The 23,604-nt window shown below is 38.8% G+C and overlaps 1 protein-coding gene and 1 long non-coding RNA gene across 2 annotated transcripts in view; one reads left to right on the top strand and one right to left on the bottom strand.

Annotated features, from left to right (window-relative positions):
* Window positions 1-201: 201 nt before the first annotated feature.
* Window positions 202-23,604, bottom strand: part of snap25a (synaptosome associated protein 25a) — a 46,558-nt gene continuing 23,155 nt past the window's right edge. Inside the window, exons 3-8 of the mRNA XM_059355746.1 lie at window positions 21,819-21,860; window positions 15,952-16,000; window positions 11,956-12,073; window positions 5,034-5,153; window positions 3,314-3,458; window positions 202-1,790 (exon numbers count right to left, since the gene is read on the bottom strand). Of these exons, the coding sequence (XP_059211729.1) occupies window positions 1,722-1,790; window positions 3,314-3,458; window positions 5,034-5,153; window positions 11,956-12,073; window positions 15,952-16,000; window positions 21,819-21,860 (543 nt within the window). The 3' untranslated portion in view covers window positions 202-1,721. The remainder of the gene's footprint in view (window positions 1,791-3,313; window positions 3,459-5,033; window positions 5,154-11,955; window positions 12,074-15,951; window positions 16,001-21,818; window positions 21,861-23,604) is intronic.
* LOC131990663 (uncharacterized) lies at window positions 16,010-18,576 on the top strand. Its single transcript, XR_009396076.1, has 2 exons — window positions 16,010-17,284; window positions 17,809-18,576. It is a non-coding gene; the product is annotated as an uncharacterized LOC131990663 (long non-coding RNA).

Below are 23,604 nucleotides of genomic sequence, written 5' to 3' on the forward strand. Positions count from 1 at the left end.
GTGCTATAGAAATAAACTTGACTGTCAGTGTTTAAATCATGATCTGCAGTTAGGATATTGGGTGGACTGTCTGCTACATCAGTACTACTTTACATGCACAAATGCGTACCCTGAGTGTTGTGTCTCTGTAAATATCACCCTGGACCTTAGAGAGAGAGACTCTCGACTCACAGGAGCAATAAAGACAGACACAGGTGCAACTAGGGTTTATTACTTTTAATCAATTCAGCTAGCTACAAAATGTCCACCACTTCACACACTGACAGGATACAGAGAGGGAGTCTTTAATATTACATGCGTTGAGGACATCAATCTCACGGTTTAACCTATTGTGTCATTCAGGTTTAGGTATTTAATCACCTTACTCTAACTACTCGACATTTTGGCGATTTGGTGTGCATAGCTCTAAAGTACAGAAGCAACAAAAAAACCCTTTTGTATGTTTTTTTTGTTTCAGAGTATAGTTATTGTTATTCAATATGATCATTATTTTTACCAATAACAAACCACACAGGGAGAATAAACTTACAGATACAGTCTTCTTATAAAAGTAAGGTCTCTCAGAAATATGCGTCTTTGCTTTACATTGCAAACGTTTATTTTTTTCAGAGCATCCAAAACCTATGTTACAGTACACAACCAGTCCTCATCTTTCAGTACATAATCAACATCATCATCACTGAACTGCATAATCATTTAGAAAACAGGTCATTTTTTTGCAATACAACCCCAAGTCCTCATATTTTTTCATCTTCATCACACTTTTTTGATCCCTTTTGCATTATTTTACAACAAGATGGTCACAGTCGGTAAATATATCGAGACAAAAAGAGTGGCACTATTGCAAACTTGCAGGAGTATGGAACGATCAACTGTGTCCTAATACTGAGCATGCGTTTTGTCAATTTGCTACTGCCATGTTATCGTTTTTTATATATATTTTTCAGACAGGTTTTATTTATAAGACTAAAATCTACCATTTGTCATGCAGAAAACGCACAATTCACATCACTTGGAATGCAATGTCTAATACAGCTACAGAGAGTCTAGTTGCACATTGTCTAAACAGTAACTCAGTATGATTGCGATGAAGGAAAATGTACCAATGACTGCCTTTTGATTGTAAGTGCTTTTTGCAATCCCGTTCATCTGTACCGTCGCTTAGTAAATCATTACTCCTGTTTTTCCATCAGCCACCTCCCTTTTGTAGTGAAAACACCAAAATAAGGAGCATGACAGTAGCCTAAATGGAATGACACAGTTTTACTAAGACAATACTGAGATACTGAAAAGGAAAAGGAATAAAAACAAACAGCTTGTATAGCATTCCTATTATATACTTGTCATCCAGAGCAGTGTACTTTGATATATATATATATATATATATATATATTATATATGATATTTAATAATTTATGATATATATATATTTTGATAAAGAGAATAAAAACTTCACAGGTGAGCTAGAGAGCCATCAAGTCAGCACTATATACAACCTTTGGAAAGAATGATATACGGAGTATAAGAAATCATCTTTTACGAGGACAATCATCTTGAAAAAGCTCGACAGACAACACACAGAACAACATTTACAATGGGAAGGGGAGGTGATATGTGCATGTGTGCAAACCTAGAAGGTCAATACCATGATGAAAGCATGTCGGCGCCTGTAGATGTGCGGCGCGGGACGCCGGGACGATCACGCTCTGTGCTCTGGGCGTTTAGCCACTGCCCAGCATCTTTGTGGCGCGCTGGTTGGCCTCGTCAATCCTGGTCTTGTTGGAATCAGCCTGGGTGAAGGAAAAGGGGACAAAGACAGAAGAAAGCAGTATCAGAATGCAAGTTAACAGAACCACTGATGACATTGGGATTTAGTAGGGATGAGCAGGAATACTTGAGTACTTGATTTGATTTGTACATTAGCACTTGTATCACATGTCATATCACATTTATTTTCATTGTAACTTGAAATATCTTTCTTGTTCTACTGTGACAAAGCGGCTCATGCCAGCCATCAAGCTAATACGTACAGACACAATAACATTTGCCAATTACATTCAACATGCTCAATATTATTTTGATTATGATTTTTTTGACCAGAGATAACAGCTCTCGTCTTCCAAATGACTGAATTCAATACATAACATTAGATTATTTAGCTGTCGTCGACTCATTTAATGTTAATAGTACGTTAGCAACTTAGCATGGCAATGTTTGCTAACATTGCTTGCAGCTATTGTATGACAATTAAATTACTCTATTTGAAAAGTGTACTAAAACGCTAAGTGTTTATACTGCAAGCTATTTTATTGAGTTGCCTATTATTAAAATAAGTATAATAATATAGCAGTATAATACTACAATAGTAGTACATTTAAGTTCTCTCTGGAAAGCTGTGATGCAATGTATGTCGAGAGTTTTTATTGGGAAAGTAAGAACAGAAGGCGTAATGTCTCTCTGTCATCAGTACCGATGAAACTCATAACCCTCGGCAGCAATGCATCATTCACTTTAAGATTTCATCAAAAAGGCATTTCAGGCCCTATGATTTTTAATTTTTTTGTGAGTAAATGGGGTGCACTTATATAGCGATTTTATCCAAAGCGCTTTACACTACACACTACGCTCATTCACACACACATTCATACTGGTGGCCGAGGCTGCAGTATGTAACAACCCACCTGCCATTTGGAATTTGGAATTCATTCTCACACCAATGAACGCAGTATCGGGAGCGATTTTTGGGGTTCAGTACTTGCTCAAGGATACTTCGACATGTAGGCTGCCATGGCCGGGGATCGAACCACTAACCTTCCGGTTACTGGACGTACGCTCTACCAACAGCCGCCCCGTACTCGCATTCTCTATACTAATAGGACAATAACTACATGAACATCATGAATATCAGTGTTCTTGCACAGCATGTTAAGTCAACATATGGTTTTATTTTAAACAACCTCTAGTTATGATAGCTATATCAATAGAAATACAGGGAAGCATATGTGAATGAACACATTTTTATTTGCAGTTAAAATTAGAGCAGTCCTGCGCTTTACATTTCCTAAAATGTATTCTTGAAAGAGATTAAGACCTGACATAAATAAATAAAAAAGAGATGTTTTTGATGTCACATCATTGTTTTAAAATGAAATGTGAAATGTTGTGACCTTTATCTTTACAAATATTACATTTAAAATCCTGTATCACATCATAGTGGGCCTAAATGAAGCTACATTATATGCATAATGTACAAAAAATAAATGTTACCTCAAAATAAACTGCTCTAAAATCTAGATCTTGTCCTGAGTCGTACCTTCTCCATGATCCTGTCGATCTGGCGATTCTGGGTATCGATCTCGTTGCCCATGTCCAGGGCCATGTGGCGCAGGTTACCGATGATGCCTCCCACCTGCTCAAGGTTCTCGTCCATCTCATTTTCCCGGGCATCGTCTGTTACCCTAAACACACATAAACACACACAAGGGCAGATTTAAATACTGTGACATCTGCATAAACACCAAGTCACACACAGCACATATTGCCGTGGTGACCAGGTTATGAAGTCGCTGCCTTCTCCCTCTGTGGCCACATTTCACCTCTGATATTTTCCTTGTCTCTGAAGATCTTTATCTGACCTCAGACCAGGCATCTGGACACTAGGAGGATCCTGGGCAGTGCAGTTTGTATTCAATCTTACTACTGTATTCTTTTTCTTTTAATCTATTTTTATTCTCATTTTGCGATTAAGTATCAATAAAGATTTCATTCATGAGAAAACAACACGAACAGGATGACTGTAATGTTACAGTCATAGTAATAAATACCATTATTTTGGTCTGATTCTATTTATAGAGCAATATGACTTCTAAACACCATTGTGTTCACTGGAAAATCCATGTACACATATCAGAGATACACATCTGAAACAGACAATGCTATGTAACACAAACTTATATTACTGGCAGTAGATTCTGCAGATTCCCTACATATACAAACTATGATCTGTACTGATTGTCACACAACAAACACACAACATTCTTGACCATGTGGTCATTTGTTGTTCTATAGTTATGTGTTTTCAACTCTGTGCTTTCTATGTGTTTTTTGTGTTGTATCATCATTTTGCTAACTTGTAAGTATTAAAAAAAAAAAAACATGTTTATTGTAATAATGATAATTTTATTCATGTCTTATTGCTATTATGGCTCTACATGTTTGCATGTGCCAACAACCAAAACGAACCAAAGACACATAAGAGAATGGAATGAAATCTTCAAGCTAACTTTCCAAGGTCTCAACCTTGATTCAAAATGATGTCTAGGACAAAATGATGCAGAATAATACGGGCAAACTCTAAGTGACAAGTTTTCTGAGGGAAAATACTGATGTATTGAGACAAGAAGTGAGTGGGAGAGAATGTATTAATCTCTTGACTTCGCCTCTGCTTCTACTCATTTCCACTTAAATCCAGCTTTCTCTTGTGATCTTTTCACAAGACTTAAAGCTGATGAAAAATATGCAATGTTTAAGTCCAACAGTTCTATGGAAACAGCATTTCTTAGCTGTAGTTTGCAGATATTGTTGTACTGGAAATACCTTCATTTGCACACCAAATTAGTTTAAAGGGGTATTCTAAACTGTACTCCGAACCTATCGGTAAGTTAAGGTAAACACTTCTGTCAGCATGCTTACATGTTCACAATAACAATGCTAACATGTTAATGTGAAGTAGAAATTATGTTTAGTGTGTTAGCATACTAACATTAAACACAAAACACAGCTGATGCCACGAGTGTTGCTATAAAGAAGATTTCCTGACTTGTTGTCCTCTAGTTTGGAAGCTTCGAAATATTAAATTCTCTACATCTCACCGCACCAGATTCCGATTGAAACAGACTAAACTTTGGGTTGTGAAAGCGCCCTTACACCTTCAAATGTACAAACCACATCCACTCCTCTTTCTGTCCATACTTTTACACTCCCTAGCACCATCTTAGGTGTTACAATAGGTAAATCTCAAGCTCCCCTCTTACCTGCGGATGAAGCCTCCGCTGATGGCCATCTGTTCGCGCTCGTCCACCACGCGGGCGGGCTGGCTGGCCACCACCCCATCCTGGTTGTTCCCCCAGGCCTTGCTTGCTCCACTCTTCATCCTGGCCGCCGACAGCGAATGGGTGGACGAGGAGGGACAGTTACTCAACAGTTTGACTTAACGATTCACCATGTACCTCAACCATGCTGGCTTCCCATTAGTCAAATCTACAGAGAGCCTTGGATTGGAGGTGCTGCAACATCATATATATAAACATATATATATATATATATATATATCAGTATGTAGCGTGATCAGCTGACACAAAGGTGTTATTTGGTTTCATGCATTCAGCACATAAATATATGGTGGGGACTAGACTAAGTCAAGCAAAGCATAGCAGGCACAGACTGGTTGGTAGACTGGACTTGGTAGGGACAGGCTCATTCTGCTGTTACACAATAATAATGTATGTGATGTTATAGCTTGCAGGTATATAACATACTGTTCAGAATCAGGCACAAGTCACATCTGTCTGTTTGGTATAATCTAGACATGCATTTTAATAGCTTTAACATGTGGGTTGACTCAGTGTTTTACAATACCCCTTCCCTTTCCCTTTTCTGTTTTAAGTATTCAAACTAGCACTTCTGTGTTGAGCAATGATAAAACCCCTATGCCCCCACCACCCCCACTCCCACAGTAAAATGTCCCAGTGTGACAGAAAACAGAGAAGAGACAAGCTTTTGGCAGACACACAACACAGAGTGTACAGGACTTGTCACATTGTTAAGAGGGACGACGAGTAATGTGGAGAACAAACTGCCAAACGACAAAAGAAAACAAAAGAAAACAAGAAACTGGAGGGAGTGAACAGAGAATAACACCATGGTTAACTTCTCTTGGACCTACTGTAACACCCCCACCCTCGCTTCGAGGTTTTAAAAGATCACTGCTTTTCTTCTCAGAGTTAGATATTATAAGGCAGTTGGAGTGAAGAGTTTGATAAGGATGGCACTGACACATCCCATGGATTCATCTCTATCAGCTTCTGTCTCAAGAGTAGAAAGTAGAAAGACAAATACAGCTGTGCTAACAGGATATGCAATCACAGTTCGGCTGCATGGCTTTGTAAATGTCACCTCACTCTGCCTGTCAAACTTCACACCACCAGACTCAGTGTCTGTTTTGGCATAAAAGAGTCAGGGATAGAGTGGAAGGTAACAGATAGAGGTTCATTTTTAGAAGCCCTTTTATAACGCGGTCCCGCATATGTCCCGCTATATTGCCGGAAAGGTCTGTGCCGTCTTTTCACTTTAGGGCGTTCATAGTGATCCCATGAAGGCATGATATTCGTGCCCTTTCATAGTGCAGTCTGCCAACGCGGAATGAGGTGGAAGGATAGTGGGAGGAGACGTGTAACAGAGCAGCAGCAGTGCTGCGCAGTAGCACAGTGCTAATAGGCTACACAGTTAGCTCCGTAGCAGTACAATGTGTATGTGCTGCAGCAGGATGTGTTCACTTAGCGATCTCCGTTTGTTTACAACAAGCACCGAACTCACCAACCACCTCTGTGCACAGCTAGTGATGCCGGTTTGTTCAAAATCAGGGGATGACACCATTGGTACAGTTAGCATGCCGGTTTGTTTACAATTAGTGGTGGGCGATGTGCACAGTTAGCGGTGGCGGCAGCAGTGAACAGTGATTCGATGACTTTGGACCAGATGGGAGGTGTTTGTTAGATGTCATGCCTTCATAGTGGTCCCGCTTCCAACAGTCCCACCAGTTTTCCGCCTCTGTTACTACCTCTGGAGGCGGAAAATTGGTGGGATCATCCCGGCATCCTGCTTCTGGTGCATTCATAGTGCAGGCGAGGCGATACAGACTCGTAAATGTCCCTGCATGAAACGGCACTATGAAAGGGGCTAGAGTTTCTTTAGTTCTGGTGTTATGGTATCTGTAACTAATTTTAAAGCTTCACCCTAAATCAAAAGCATATTTGGATGATTTTTATCAGTCTAGAATGTGTGGGTTACCGAGTGTTATAGGTTTCAGCCATGAGATGTCTGCCTTCTTTCTAAATTTGGGGCAATTTTTTTTCTTTTACATTACAATTTTCGTATGTTCACTAAATCACTAAATGCATTTCTGAGACTGTCTTAGCCAAGAAATCAACTGTGTAAATTTTGAATATCAAAAGTTTTATGAAAACTGACAAGTGCCTGCAAAAGTTGCTTGCTCGCTTCTCTTCTCTTAGATAAATAAATATTTTGTTCCAGTCTGTATGATAGATAAATCAAAAGGTATACTTAAAGTGTTAACATTCAGGGAAGGCATGTGTTTTTTAGACTTAAAAGGGAGACACAAAAGCGTATACATTGTATTCATTGATTACTCAATTAAATGGAATCTGCAACATAGTTGTAACACTTCTTAAAACTTGTACACAGTCATCAAATGTGGCTTATTTCTAACTAAAAAAGTTGGTGATCTATTAAATCATAATAAAACTGTTAATAACTGTATACACAAAACAATTGTGTATATAGTTATTAACTATTTATTAATTATTTATCAACAAATCAATATTGAGCAAATTTAGGTCCCAGAAAACAATATAAATAATATTATCATGATAATAATAATGACTTGAAACAAAAAAGAATAACATTTTCATCTGTTCATCATCGGTCTCTGTGCTGGGCATCGCCTCACTCTGTCACACAGCATTCTGTGTGCTTGTGACCTTGAGAGCTCATTCTTCCAAGAAGGACTGCAAGAACAAGTCCGTTTGCTTTGCATTCATGGATTTGAGAAACGCCCATTTTGAGGGAAGGCATACATCTCTACAGCAGATACCTCCCACACTGGACAAGTCAAACCAAAACAATCTCATAAGTAGTAAGAGATGAATATTTGATTTTACTTTTTACCTCTCTCTCTCTAAATTAATGTCATATATATGCATATTTTTCATCAATTCAGCAATATAATCAATTCTTTGCTTGTAGTGTAGCATCACTTGCTGAGTTTTGTATAACCTTAGACTGTAGTGTATATGTATTCTCCCTGTATCAGAGAATGGTGATGGCTCAGCCTCCTACACTGCTTTTATTAATACAAATGGACTGAGGCAAGGCTCCGCTTGGCTCCCTGCTGACACACACCAGTGTGGTAAACACACACGCTACCCATGTCTGAGTCCTTTCTTTCTGTACTTATTTCTTTCCAGCTATTTAGTTCCCTTCCCTTTGATCCTCTCCTCTCCTCTCCTCTCCTCTCCTCTCCTCTCCTCTCCTCTCCTCTCCTTTTACATCACTTTCTTTTAATTTTATATCCAGTTCGGTCTCCCTGCAGTTTGCTTCCCTGCAGTCTCAGAATGGGTATAATGCAGTTCTCTAATCAGCTTTGCTGTGATTGAACTGAAATGATCTGATTAGATCATATGACAATTGGATCCCGTGGTAAAACTGAGAACTCAATCTATCTAATTCATTCCCTGAGTGTCCTGCAAGTTGAGCTATCCACCAATCAAAATCCACTAACGGTGGTATGCAGACTTCCAGAATCCAAATGTATTAAGTGTCAGAAAACCAGGAGTCGGCTAATTCTGACAGACAGCCAGCAAGCTAAAGGGATTTTTTTTTAAACCCAGCATGTTTGATGGAATTAAGTCGCACTTCCTGAGTGGTGAAATAAATCCAACAAAAATGTGTCGGTTTTGTCTTTGTCTTTTTATGTGCATTCAGCTTGAGTCAACTTCCCAGCAGGCTATCATGCCACTCTCTGATATGGCTGACCTACATGTGAGCGAGTTCCCCGCGGGAGAGGGAGCTTAGCGAACAGTAATGTTGAACAGGATAAAGCCTGGATAAAGGCTTATTTAGCACAGCGCTCTGCAGGAGAGGTGGCACTGCAGAGAAACTGCAGCAGAACCAGAGGGGAAAAACAAGGCGGCAGTGGGCTGGATCGCCACGCGGAGCCATGTAACAACACGGGTAGTACGAGGTACATGCGCAGTCTGACATGATGTACCCATTTACACATCAAACATGACTATATCCCTGAAAACATCTCACTGCGCATGTGTCCTAACCCAGTTTCCAGCTCCCAGGAACAACACAGATCCCTCCTTCGCTTTGAATGTGTCATACTGTCATTTTTGCCTTCCTGTGATGTGTTCACTGCCTTCCATCTTGCATTTGACAATGTTGTCATGTTGCATTCCTCTTTTCTCTTCCGTTTTTTTAACCATTTTTCCTTCCTTGCCTTCTTTTCTCATACAAAAAGGACTTCAATTGACATATTTTGTCTAATTTTTGCTTTGGATTTGGTCCAGTCAATAATATCACAGAATTATGGCTGTAATTATCTTAAAGTATCTTCCAATTTTATGAAAGTATATTGCTTGAATATTTTGGTATAATTTTTGAAACTTTTGTTGTGTCCAAATATGAAAACAACTTGGAAATCAAGCTGACAAAATCTTTTTCTCTCAGTTTTCTTCCCAGAGAACATTTAAAAAAAAGACAAATAAATCAATTATTTTTATCTTTCTGCTGATTATCCCCTGTTTAGCAGAAGAGAAGCCCCCAGGCTTTGTGCTGCTCATGGTAAATAAAACATAGATTTGTTCATCATCACCATCAACATCATCAACATCACCTTCATTGTTAATATCAGCATCATGAGGAGCATTGCTGTTATGAGTTGCATTGTCATGCATGCATGAGCATTCAGAGGGTCATGCTCGTCAGTCATTCCATGTCTTTGGCACTTGGTGGTTCAAAAATGGTGGTGGGGGAGGGGGGTGCTCAGAGGGAAACAAAAAGGTCTTGTTGCCTGCAAAGAGGTGAGGATCTGCTGGATGTTAGAGCGGTGTGGTGGTGGTAGAGATCATGCAGATGAGGAGAAGTGTCAAACAGTCCTGGACCAGGCTGACCAAAGGCATTTTGGGACGAAGATCACTGAATTTCCATCTGGAGTCAACATATAAAATGATCTCAGTGCCAAGATGCTTCAGGAGCCCTAGCCCTGCTCTTTTGGTTGAATCTTAGTGATTTAACATTTGGAAAGCCCAACAGCTACAGTGATGTAATTGTAGAAGTCCCCTCCACTCGTCACTTTGCATTAAAAATTAAAAAAAGAAATCTTCTTCTGGAGGAATCAGTACAAATGTTAAAAGTGGGACTTCTACACTGGCTACACCTGCATGTAGATGGCTTATAAAGGTGTTTGGAGGAGTGGAAGCTTAGAGATTAGGGCACTTGGATAAGGGCCCTTGGTAGAAGGGTGTTAAGAGAGGCACTTATTGATGAACCATGGCCTTGGCTGAGTGGAGAAGAGCTTATGTGAAGGACTGGACTTTTTGAACTTGTCTTTATAGAATTTGGGCCTAACCCAGTCTATTTGGACATATATAGTGAACAAGTAGCAGCAAATAAACAAGTGTGTTGGGGTCAGAGGCCAATCAAGTAGCGATGGCTCAGACTGTTGGACTATTGGATGCATGCTAGTCGTGGAGGGCAATGAATTCTGCGATACTGTGGCCAGAGGCCAGTCTGGGGGAGATATGATGTAAGAACCCAAGACTGCTGTATGTGCCTGCAATTATCAACAGTATATGTCTGCATATTGTCTGAATTTGCATTAAAGTCGAACTGAAATTTAAATTAATTTTTGCTTAGAAATTAGGATTAGATGAATGCCTTAAGTGATTAAGGCATTCATCTAATCCAGTTAATTATAATGCAGAAAAAGATGCTTGGGGAATTTAGAAATGGTTTCATACACAGTAGCAGAGCTCGCTCAGACTTACAAACAACAGAATGAGCATTAAAAAAGTTATTCTTAACGATTCCAATCCTATAAATGTATATCAACATAGGGGACAAGAGGTTAAAGTCACTGTAGCAAAAAAAAGCTGTCATCAGCAAATGTTACATTTGCATGAAACAGCAAACTTAACAAAGGACTTAGCTAATTTTGCAAACACATTATAACACCAACAGGAGTGTAATGGTGATCTTACATGACTTTATACTATATCAGCAGACATATATCGATATCTGAATTTATTACTTCCTAATACTGGCATTGGCATCGGCCCAAAAAATCTGTTATCAGTAACAGTTGTGCTTTGTGCATCGCCCACCATTGATGACCATGATAATTGATTAAAATTGCTCTATTAAAAAACTGGTGGAAACAAGGGCTGGTTCACATGATAACACCAAAATTCCAAGAATCCCTAACAGGACTGGTTCAGGAACCAGAGATATTTTGGTGGTGTAGGGGAGGAGCTTGTACAAGTTGCTCATGACTCTGTAGGAACAAAAAGTAATCAGAGGGAGTCTGTTACTTTTAGGTACTAGCAAAGCTATGCTTAGTACCTTCCACCATCTGACGGGGAGCTAGTTAGCTTAGCAAGAAGAATATAAACTAGCATGATGTAAAAAATCTCAAATCTCAAAAATGTAGAATGTTGTAAAGGGGCATATGTGGACTATGTGGACTAACAGCGTATTCTTCCTAAAATGCAAATCAGACACTGCTGTGGGAAACACCAACCTATTGCATTATAGGCGCTGTTTCAAAAGCATATGTCAAAAAAGGTTTCATTCTTTTTCTGACAAATGGAAAATTGCGCACTTTAGCTGCAGTTTGTTTTGTAGAATACTAATTTCAGTTCAACTTTAATAGTACAGTGTATTGTTTGTGTGTATGGGAGAGAAAGTCTTTAAAAGCATATCATGGCCTCCAGTGTGAAAGGGACAGAGTCAGACTTCATTTGAAGATGGAGCAGAGCGGACTATTGGCTGATGGCCATTGTGATGTCACTTCTACCTCGGTTATATTTTGATTTATTAGATATTTTTCGTATTTTTAAATGGCAGGCAGGCAGGCAGGCAAGCAGCACCTACTTGTTACATGGACAGGAGCAAAGACCACAGAATTTCCCTAGATCGTTCAAATTCTTTTCTGCATCCTTCATGTCCTTATTGATTTGGTCCATTCCCTCCTCGATGCGCTCCAGTTGCTCTGATTAAACACAAGTCATTTATCCCCCACAGAACGAAGCACGAGAAGAGAGAGAAGGAGGAAGAGGAGAGGAAGAGAGAGATAAAGAGAACAAAGGAGAGAAGACAACAACTTCAGACACTCACTGTGACAAAAGAAAGTAAAAAAAAAAAAAAAAAGAGGAGAACTGGACGCCACCACATATGTAAAGAACCTTTGGGGCACATTGTCAGTACCTACTTGTTACATGGACATATGAAAAGCCCACAGCATTTCCCTAAATCTTTTAAATTTTTCTCGGCTTCCTTCATGTCTTGGTTGATATGGTTCATGCCATCTTCAACACGATCGAGTTGCTCTGGTCAGGACAAAGGAATGACAGTAGTGGAATGAATTTCATTGACTGGTTGACAGATATATGAGTTATGACGAGCAGTAATTGAGTCACGTGTGTGAACCCTGGTGTGTATGTGCATGTGTTAGGGTGAAAGATCAGTATGTCTCTAATAAATGCACTGACTTGGTGGGATAAATGACAATTATGTGCACTTGCGGATTTTGGGGCCAGAGAATGGTATAAAAAGCTCAAAAAAGTCAAAGAAATGACAGTGAATACTATTTCCCAATGTTCTTAGAGAATTTTGTTTAATATTAAAATCTTTTTACACTGATGCTCGAGGAATTGCTCGATAATGGGGTGTGCACAAGTTGCTTTCTAGCTGAGTGTTAGAAAAGATGATTGACACCAGTCTCATGTTTTTATGCAAAATATGGGCCTAACCAGCAACTAGAGCTAGTTGCTGGTTAGCTTAGATCAGCATAAAGCTTAGAACAGCTAGCCTGGTTCTGTCAGAAGGTAACAAAATATGCTCTCTGGCACCAACTTATATTAAAGATTGGATTCAGGGGAGACGAGCTACTGTACACAACCCCAGTAAAACCACAGCAATTCTTCAGGGCTATTTGTGTCTGAATTTTGTTTCCTTTGGTCAGACCAGGCTAGCTGTTCCCCCCCTTCGCCTGCTTTCAGACTTTATACTGAGCTAAGCTAAGCTAACCGTCTCCTGGATCTTGGTTCGCACTTAGTGTACAGATATAAGAAGGGTATCAAATGGTTTTCCTTAACCCATTGAGGCCTGAAAAATCGCTGGGCGATAAAATAAGCCTCTAATTTTCTGGAAATTCTGGAAAAAAAATTGTCAACTCTTTTACTAAATAATAGATTTTTCAGCCTCTGTAGCAGATAGAAATGAAATACAAAAAGGTATTTGAGAACTTATACAAATACTACAAAACGACGTATCCGCTTTCCAGGCTTCAATGGGTTAAAAGGGAACTTTTTCCGAGTCCAACTTTTGACCGGCTCTGTGTCAATGCATTGCTGGCAGTATATGCACATGAATGGCAGCCGCTTCTTTCTGTGCTGCCAGAGTCTGTAACTCCTCACTCTCCCACTAACAAAAGCCCACCAGACAATATCATTATGCATCATCTGGCAGGCTTCTGCCGGCAGGTAAGGGATAACTGTAATGACACAGAGCCAGTTGAAAATCAGCCAAGCTTCCCTATAAATTGTTCTCTATGATACATTAAGTGTCGAAGACCTAGACAATAAGAGACTGCTCTGTGTGTTCAGAGCACATATTTTAGAATTTCATCAGACCAAAGCAAAAAAATCGCACTTGAGAGCTGCTTAATGTGGTGCCAGCATTATATATGTCTTTTATTCACAAAGAATGTGAGCTAAAGCTGCTCCTATTTTGCTGTTAAGGCATCAGTATAATCTAAGGCAAAATAATGCGTCCATGTTAAATAATAGTTATGTATTTATGTATTTATTTGTTTATTTTTCTTTGGTCTGACCAAGCCATAGAAGAACCTCTATATGAACCAAAAATGTTCCTGGAATGATTATTATTACCATTGAAGAGGCTCAAAACTCTTTCTAAAACCAGCGTTGGTGAATAAAATTTTGCTGCCACAATGCAACAAAAATAGCTGGCTTATTTTACTGAATAAACTGTTGCTTTGTCTGCCTTGGCAAATGTTCAAGGTAACTGAAAGGATTTCAAGTATGGTAAGATTCTGGTTTATGGGCGTGAGGGCCTTTGTCATGCGGATGTGGTGGATGGTGCGCTGGTGACTATTCCACAGCACAAAGAATTGTATCATCCTGGTTGTGATTAAAAGAAATATGGTGCAAGCAGAGTGTGAAAGGGTGAGGCACAGTTAAATATGGAGCTGATTCAAAAAGTAGTTCATTGACTTTTTCAGATTTGTAAAATCCCTGGTTGGCATGTATTTATGTAAATATATTCAACCAAGAAAGAGTCCATGTTGAGTCAGTGCTATTAGACTGTAGTGGGGTAAGGCCATTAACTATGCAGCACTTATTAGTGATTGTTGAGAAAAAATGTTCAGGGCCTGAAAATGTTATTTCTTAAAAAAAATAAAAAAACATTCAAAAACACTCTACACCTTTTTATAACTGTTTCAAGTATCAAGTGCCTGAGAGCTACAGGCTCTTCAGCCTGCACAAAGTCAATAATGCAGGGTCAGAGGTCAGCTCAGGCTTACAGCCTCCTTTGTGTCCAGCCAGCCGTTGCAATTGGTTTTGGAGTGGTGATCCAGCGGGTGCAGAGTAGTGTGGACACCAGGGATGAGGGGATAAATGGATGGTCAGAGGAGGGATAGAGCTTTCATCCTCCTCAGTGAACAAGCGTGTTGGTGCAATTACAGCTCTCTCTTACATAACATGTTTACATGCCATCCAGTATTAATTTATTTAATTTTAATCCAATGTGTGTTGTTGGGGTGCTCATTAATAAACATGTCACCAGGGACCGAAGCAACATATGAGTTGATAAAGGAGTGAGTATTTTGTCATTACCAGCTAAATCGATCGTTTTTCTTTTTTTTCTTTCATCCACCTCTTGTATTTTTACACCTCTGGAGTGTTAGCAGGGTGGCATTGCCAGTTTAGCTCTTCTCGCACCTGTTTGGGCATTTAGGCTTCCACTCATTTTTAGAGGAAATGGCCAGTAGCCAAGCTGTAATAATTTAACAAGTGACCTTAACCAGGACCATATAAGAGGGTATATTTATAGAGGTATGCATTGCCACTTATTTTCATTAAGGCTCAGTAGTTGATGTGATAAATTATAAATGTCTGTTGGCATTAAATGTTATCAAGTATGCACCAACATGACCAAAATCAGTTTTTCCTCTGTAGTCATGGAGAAGATTATAGCACAAACAGATCTAAGAACAGCCCAGAAGTCACTCTGCCATAGGGTGCCACAGGGACAACACATTCATCCCACTGGATTCCAAACAGTGAATAAATAATCTTGAGCTGTAGGGTTTTGCAGTGGCTGGCATGAAATATTCCTCTGTATGTTTTGGCACTTTCAGGATTTCCTTTCACTGTCTTTGCTAGCTTATAAAAAATGTAAAAGCTGCTGGCAAATCAAAGGCAGTTAGGCAAACCAAAAAGAAAAATGTTAGCCAAAGGAAACAAAGGTTAAAGGAAGCTGAAAGAAAGGAATTTTCCCCAAAGAGAAATACTTGGCAAATAAATAAACCATGCGTTACATCAAAACCCAAATCAGAAAAGATTACTCTGAAGAAATTAGGAAGAAAATGAATTAGTTTGAAAATGTATTTAAATGAAAACAAGCAACTGCATATGAAACAATCAATCCATTAATTCAAGTGTTTTGCTTCCATAAATTTACCAACATTACTACCCATAAATAATAATGTCCCTTGTGGTGCTGCTAGTATGTAAATATAATAATAATCTATTTTTTTTACTAAATACAGATTCATTATATGAGTGTTGTTGAAGTGAAAAGCTTAGTTATAATACCCACATGTTGTGACTAACGCAGACTTACCTCCTTGCTCATCCAACATAACCAAAGTCCTGATGCCGGCATCTTTGCTCTATTCCCCGAGGAAAGCCAGGACGAAGGAAAGGTGAAGGGGTGGGGGGACAAATAAAAATTAAATAGAGGTCAGTAATAGCCTACAACAGCTTTGGGAATTAGTGGCTAATGAAACCTACAAGCTGTAATAAGCAATTTCCCTATTCCCCACATTTTCCTTCTTCACTGTCACCAGAAAGCAGAGTTGGAAAAATGTTACAGTGCTACAGCTGTTTATAGCTATTTTTGCCTTCTTTGATATTGGATTCTTTGACTGCAAACACATAATTAACGGAAGACAATTCAACTCTCAGCTAGCACAAGGGACGAAAATAAAGCTTCACTTGCATGTCTTTAAAAAGTTGTGATGAGGCTTATGATGACATGACTAAGGGAATAGTTTGACATTTTTGAAAATACACATACTTGCTTTCTTGTAGATAGTTAGACAAGAAGATTGACACCAATCACAAGACTGTACGCTAAACGTGAAGCTACTGCCAGCAGCTATCTTAGCTAGCTATCTTAGATTAGCATTAAATCTAACCAACAAATAGTTCCAGGATGTAACTCCCTGTAAAATAACATGTTAATTTTATGGGCTGTGTTGGTATTTTAACAGAAACAGGCTAGCTTTTATGCTAAGCTATCCTCCCCTGGCTCCAGCAAGAAGTTAGCATACAGCCATGAAAGTGGAATCATTTCTTAGGGCTACTCTTGTCAAGAAAGCAAATTATTTCGCAAAATGCTCCATTAAATATCCACAGCATACATCTTAAAATCATAGAGGGGGAGAATCACAAATCAGCAACATAACTGTTGGTACCTATGTTGTATTAGAAATCCATTGAGTCACACACAATCAGATATAAGTTGACCTTTTTTTTCTGTAAAGCCAAACAGTGACTAATTTAGCATCACTAGACCCTGGGATCATTTTGTTGATTTTACTGTTCTCCGACTGGAACAAATTAGAATATTTTGCTCCCCCATCGTCACCATTTAGGCTGGTATTGATTAGAAGGAGCAAAACATGAAAATAGCCCCCAGGGGCCGGTATTTCAAAATTTGTAATCCGGATCAGGATAATCCGGATAACGAAATCCTCCTTTTCTCAGTCATGGATCAAGGTGATCCTGCTGACTTTATCTGAGTATTTCAAAACATTGGCAGAGTGGATCACCGTGACGTCCATGTGGGCGGATCTGGATTTCCAAATCTTGTCGTGTCTCCGACTCTGGGATCGAAACATGGCGGACTACCTGACGAAAGGAGCAGTGAGCACCACTTTCACGTCAAAAGTGTAAGTTAACAGTCATCTAATGTGTAGCGGTTTTAAGACCATACGAACGCCAACCAACATATCATGCTAGCCAACTTCTTGAATTGTCACCTAATTAAAACCAGGCCGCAGCGATCTCTAATTGAGACGCGGCCGTGCTAACGGTAGCTAACTCCGCTTCATTGACTTGTGTGTTAAGTAGCTAGCGGGCTAGCGAGGTAGCTGCTTTGTTGATTAATTTTAGTCTATGGTTTAACTTATAAAGGAACTAATCGGACGTACATCATACCTTAACTCTTTAAACTAACACCAACTTGTTTAGAGTTTATTAGCGTTACATTATTGGCAACACGGCAGACTTAAAAAAAAAAATCTGCTCCATGTGTACAGAGCAGGCTGCTGCAGTACTTAGGAAACGTAACGTTACACGGTATTAACTATACGGGTCATTTAGAAGTGTCAGAATGCTCCAGTAATGCTGGGGATGATGTCATGCTCTGTGTACATAAAGATATACTCATACACCTTCTCTTTCTTACTTTCAGAGTCACTCACAGCCATGGACCTCTCAGCTATTAAGGACAACCGGGTCTCTATGAGTGATGGAAATCCTTGGAAACACTTTAATTGTATTGATCCATTCAATGTTATTGGATTCTGAATAAAGTTATTGAAACTGCTTGAAATTGTAATTGCATTACTTTCATGCTATATAGCTTGGTCAGTGACACAATAAGAAACATTTTTCATCCTAATTTGTCTCCCTTATATAGAAGACTCTCACTAAACATAATTATGGTCATTTATAGCAAAATATAATCTGATTTGATGAAGTAGAATAATCAGTTTGTACTCAAACACCTTCCTGCATGTTTTAAAAATCACATTCAAGCTATTTCCAGACATTTTAAAGGTACATTTTTAAGTTTGACAGAATTTGTCTTCAATAATCAGAAGCATGAAAATATACCTTGAAAGTGCTTCAATGTGCTGCATGATATATTTACAGCAATTTCAGAAAGTGGGGTCAAATATTTTACTATGCTTTAAATTTCTTTCAATTAGGCTACTTTAATTATTAAAAGTAAAACACTAACACTTGATTAAGTGAAATGAACACCTTGACTAAAAATATCTAGGAGAAGTGGAGCTGAGACTTTGTCAATCTAAGTGAAATCCACCTCTGAGGTGGGATCAGGATGATCCTGAAATTTTGGTACCAAGTTGATCCAGATATCTGCCTTGAGTTTTGAAATACCCAAATCCAGCCTTTTATCTGGATTCAAGGGAGGATTGGATTACCGGAGCGGAATCCTGATCTTCAGGATCAGGGTTATCTGGATCCGTGTTTGAAATACCCAGTTTTCAGATCAGATCTAGATTTAATCCTATCCGACCAGGATAATCCTATCTGATCACTTTTGAAATACCGGCCCCAGGAGATTAACAAAATAACGCTGACAGCAAAGGAGAGTTCTCATTAAAATGCCATTGGATTTCCTTGTACAAATGACACAATTAATAACCCAAGATCCCAACACCCCTCCTGTCAAAGACTCAGCAGCTGTGTGACCTTTGGACCATGCATTAGTGTTTTCTTGTATCCTTTTAGTAACACTATGTTTCCTTTCCCCAAAATTTGAAAAGTAGATTGTCTGTTGAACTTCTTTTAGCCTTCAGATTTTCATTTTAATACCTTCCTGACTGTGAACCATCTGACTGGCTGAGCCTGCAGGAGTGCAACAGTAAAGCTATTAGTCACTGATAGATAGGCTGGGTTGGCTACAGGTTTTCATGCTGGTAGAAAGAGTGTGAAGAGGGGGTGGATAGCGACACTTGCTTATACGCCACTCTTCTTCCTCTCTGCTTCTTAGAAATGCAGACCCGCCACACCAAGATGTGGCACCTGCTTCAGCCTGATAGGCATAAATAAGATTATGGTGTGTCAGTGTACACACACACACACACACACATTTGAATGCACACAAACACGACATTACACACACATCCCTCCCTGCCTTCTCAGCAATTTGGGAGGAAAGCCGTATTGATATTTGAGAGGCGAGAGGGGAGCAATAAGGAAACTTTGGTGTATAAATTATTCTGTAATTCAGCAAATCTCCACCCAGGACAAATCCCAAAGTAGTCAAAATGTGTCCCATGGGAAATTCCAAGGAATAATCAACCATGATCCCATACAGGACTGGAGCTGGTTCAATACAGATTCCTCATTCAAAGTCATACATTTTATTACGGGCTGCTGATTTGAAGTATGTACTTATTTTGATGTGCTGCAACATAAAGGGTGTGCACAAATTTGAAAACTATCTTTTATTCAGAAAATATTTTCCCTTCACAAAAAAATTTAAAGTGCAATTTTCTAACCCATCATCTCCTCGTTCAATAGCATTAGTACACATTTCTGTGGTTCCGAATAGATATCAGAAATCCTGAATGATATCATAAAATACAATGTTATCTAGAAAGAAAGGAACACCAGCCCTGTAGCTATTTGTGTGATAATGGCGTATAAAGCAATTTGGTAATAACCCCGCCTGCAGCACAGGTGGGGCTGCGTGGTGAGATATGTCGACGGATGATCAATGTGACCTTGAGATCTGCACCAAGAGCTTGTCAGACACCACCACCCCCAGCTGTCCACACTGCCTCCCTTTTTATTTCCCCATTCCCATAGTCTGTCTGCTTGTCGATGTGTCACTCCCAGGCTTTCTGTTCCTCTTTCTCCTTGTGCTTCACTCTCACTCTATTACAGAATGACTGTTATATGGACAAATAAAAATCGACTAAGTCTGTGTGCGTGTGTGTGCATCCTCTGTCTTTGACATTAATTAATTTTGTATTCTTTTCATGTCGTCATTCAGTTGACTCACGGTTCACTCAGTCCTGCCTGACAGGAATATAGGATTCAAGCACTTAGAACTGAAAATCTTGTGCTTGTTAAAGCTTCAATCTTGATTTTGGATTGAGCAGTTTTAAAATCAATGAGGTGACCAGCACCTGTCTCAAGCCTCCCTGTCAGTTGACAATTCATTTTTAAAGGGTATTCTTAAACTGATATTTATCTGCTTCTCTATGATAATTAATAATTTCACATTTTTTTATTAAAAGAAGTTAATGTAGTGTATGCACATCTGGGGGTAAGAAAGGCTAAGATGTATTGAGTAAATATGTAGGATTTCATATTCCATACCTCTGACCTAACCAAATCTAACTGACATCATTAACAAACAACCGTTCTGACTACTGTCAAACACAAAACATCACAAACACACTACGGCTTTTGTACAATTAAAATTAAATACTTTCAATGTAGCTTTGTATTATGGACCAATAATGCATCAGCTATAATGTAATTATCAGAAAAACATCATCAGCCAAAAATGTATTACTGATATATATAGTGCATCCCTAGCTTTGAATTTGAATTGTGAATTGTGAAACAAAAAAGCTCCCGGACTTTGAACCGGGAGGACAGTGTTTATGTCCTGTACTTGGAAGTTTTGTCTGGAATTAGCCCTGTTGTTTTAACCTAACCATAACCAAGTGGTTTTGGTGATTAACCATAATCAAAGTCTTTTTTTAAGTATTTAAAATAGTGATCGTCACGGTTTGAAATGAGTGATCATCACATGTTTACAACTAGTAGTGGTGAGTGATGAGAACAGGTTTCAGCAGTTCAGAAAAATTCATATTCAACCTAGCTGTGGTTAAAAAAAATGAAGCAAATCAGCATTATCTGTGGTTTGTGGAAAAGCACATGCCAACATTTATACTGACTACTGGGTTGGACTAGAATAAGTTAAAAAAAAAATTAAAAAATCAAACGCAACTTCATCGTCCCAGTAACAATATGGGATACTGAATCACACTTCAGAAGATGTGGACGAGATGACTCCAGACAGATTTACTGTAGTAAAAACATTTATCCAGAGATAAGGAAAAGCTTCCTACTGTCCCTGCTGTACCAGCATACATGCAGCTCCTCCCCTCTGAGACAACCTACTGTATTCCACTGGGGTGCTTCATGTGTGTTGTGTTCTGCTCTTTTCTCTAGTGTAAACTGTTGCATGTTGTTCTTTGTTGGAAAATGAGAATAATGGGGACTTTGTGTAAAAAACGGTAAATAGTAATGCTGGATCCCTCTGATTCACAATGAAAGCACAACTTATTGTAATTTGTAAAATGTAAAGGATCTCATCTAGAAGAGTGTACTTCTCAACTAAGGACTTAACAATAGCGACTATGCAGAAAGTATGAACATTTGTTTTAACTTCATACTAATGCTTTGTGCCTGTTCTTTCCGTTCAAAAGTATACTATGATAGTAATAGTAGTAAAAGTAGAAAAGTAGCTGTAAAATTCAAACTACTAAAAGTGTAAGAATTTCTTTCTGATCAAACATATATCAGCCTGTCCTGCATACAGAAGACTTTGCTCGAAGAGACATGATAGACTTCCTGTTACACTGCATTCAATGTCACTGCATATTTTCTCTCAACTTTCATGAACAAATGAACAGTTTTATGACTTCTTACCTCTTCCACCAGCTGCAGCATACGGCGAGTGCTCTCCAGAGACTGAGGAGAAATAAAAGATACAGTAAATTTCCACTTGACAGATTCATAAAGTTACAGTCACGATGATTACTCATCTACAGCATGTATGTTCGTTGGATTGAGCATAAGCGAGCTTGTATCACAACAAAGTGGAGTCAATTTGAACAATCAGCGGGACACAAAAAGGATCAATATCTGACGGTTATCGACATGAACTCAATATGAACTTACAGAGACACAGTGTCTGCACCAAGTATTGGATATACCCGGCCTTATGATGGGAATTTAGAACGTAGCTGTGACAGCGACTGATTTCTGAGGAGTTTAATGTTTAGGATTAGAGCCCGACTGATGTGAGATTTTTTTCATGTTTTCTTCACAGATTATAGCTGCCAATAAACTGAATAAACTAAAAATAGTTCTAATTTTGCACCCATATGACTTTGCAAATGTTCTCAGGAGGCTGCTTTCTTCTTTTTTTTTAAGAATAATTAACCTTATTAAGCATTCTGCATGCACGTATTACATTATCAACCCACTCTGTAAACAAAAACTGAGAAAATAAAGAAGTTAACTAAAATTAACTAAATTACAACCCCGATTCAAAACAAATTGCGATGCTGTGTAAAATGTAAATAAAAACGGAATGTATCTTCATGTATCTTCAAGCATCTTCATGTATCTGTGAGTGTATATTTAAAATAAAAGTTTATAAGTTGGAACATAAAGCGTATTGGCCTCGTATAGGAAAAGGATCAGCTAAAATACTGCATTCAGTTTTATTTACATTTTAGATAACATCCCACATTTTTGGGATCAGGGTTGTAACATCAAAATTTACCCTTCAAATAAGGAATAAATACAAATAAAGTAAATAGCTAACACCATTTATAAATCACCCCAAGCTTGCATTTTATTTTCTGTAAGAAGAATATCATAGAAAGTTTATTTATGTCAGTAATTCAATTCAAAAAGTGGAAATAACACATTATATTGATCCATTATACACAGAATGGAACATTTCATGTCTTAATTTATTTAATTTACTCTAACTATAATGATTATGGGTGTATTGAGATGCACCTGTATATGCTGATACCAATATACCAGCTACAATATTGGCTGGATGCTAAATCATTCGGCTCTACTTAAAATTACAAATAGATGGAATTTGCATGTTTGAGATCCAGTAACTCACTAGTGATTTACTTAAGATTACTCTTAGCTCTGACAATAAAAATAACTACACTCTTGTTATAAAAGCCTGCTTTGAGTTCCTCTATCCCTTTCTCCTCTCTCGGGAGCATGGCTGTAGCACAGCTTGCTAGCTCGAACCGCTCTGCAGGGACGACGCTCCGTGATATCTGGTCCTCTTTACAATGACACAGCTTCGCCTTGCTGTGCTCGCTGCGGGTACGGCTGATCCCCGGGGCGCTGCAGACTGCAGAAGGTGTTTGGGTACGGAACTGAATGGGGCATAGCCTTGATTTGAGCTGCCATATTTGTTGCAGTTAAACCTCTTTTATGTTCTTCTTCTTTTCTTTTTTTTTTTTTACCCATTTTCTCTTTTCATTTGAAGTCAAGCAACCCTTGCAAATACCCTTGCACTGACATTTAGGCACTTGTCTTTGTGTTCTTTGATGTGAAATGGCCATTTTATGAGCTACCGTCCTCTCTGTGGATCTGAGGGCTCATGTGAAACAGTGAAACAGAGGCAAAAACTGTTATTCTGACACCGCCATTTTGTGCATGCCCTATGTTCAAG

This window comes from Centropristis striata, chromosome 18 (assembly GCF_030273125.1).
Source record: "Centropristis striata isolate RG_2023a ecotype Rhode Island chromosome 18, C.striata_1.0, whole genome shotgun sequence".
In the NCBI taxonomy this organism is placed as follows: Eukaryota; Metazoa; Chordata; class Actinopteri; order Perciformes; family Serranidae; genus Centropristis; species Centropristis striata.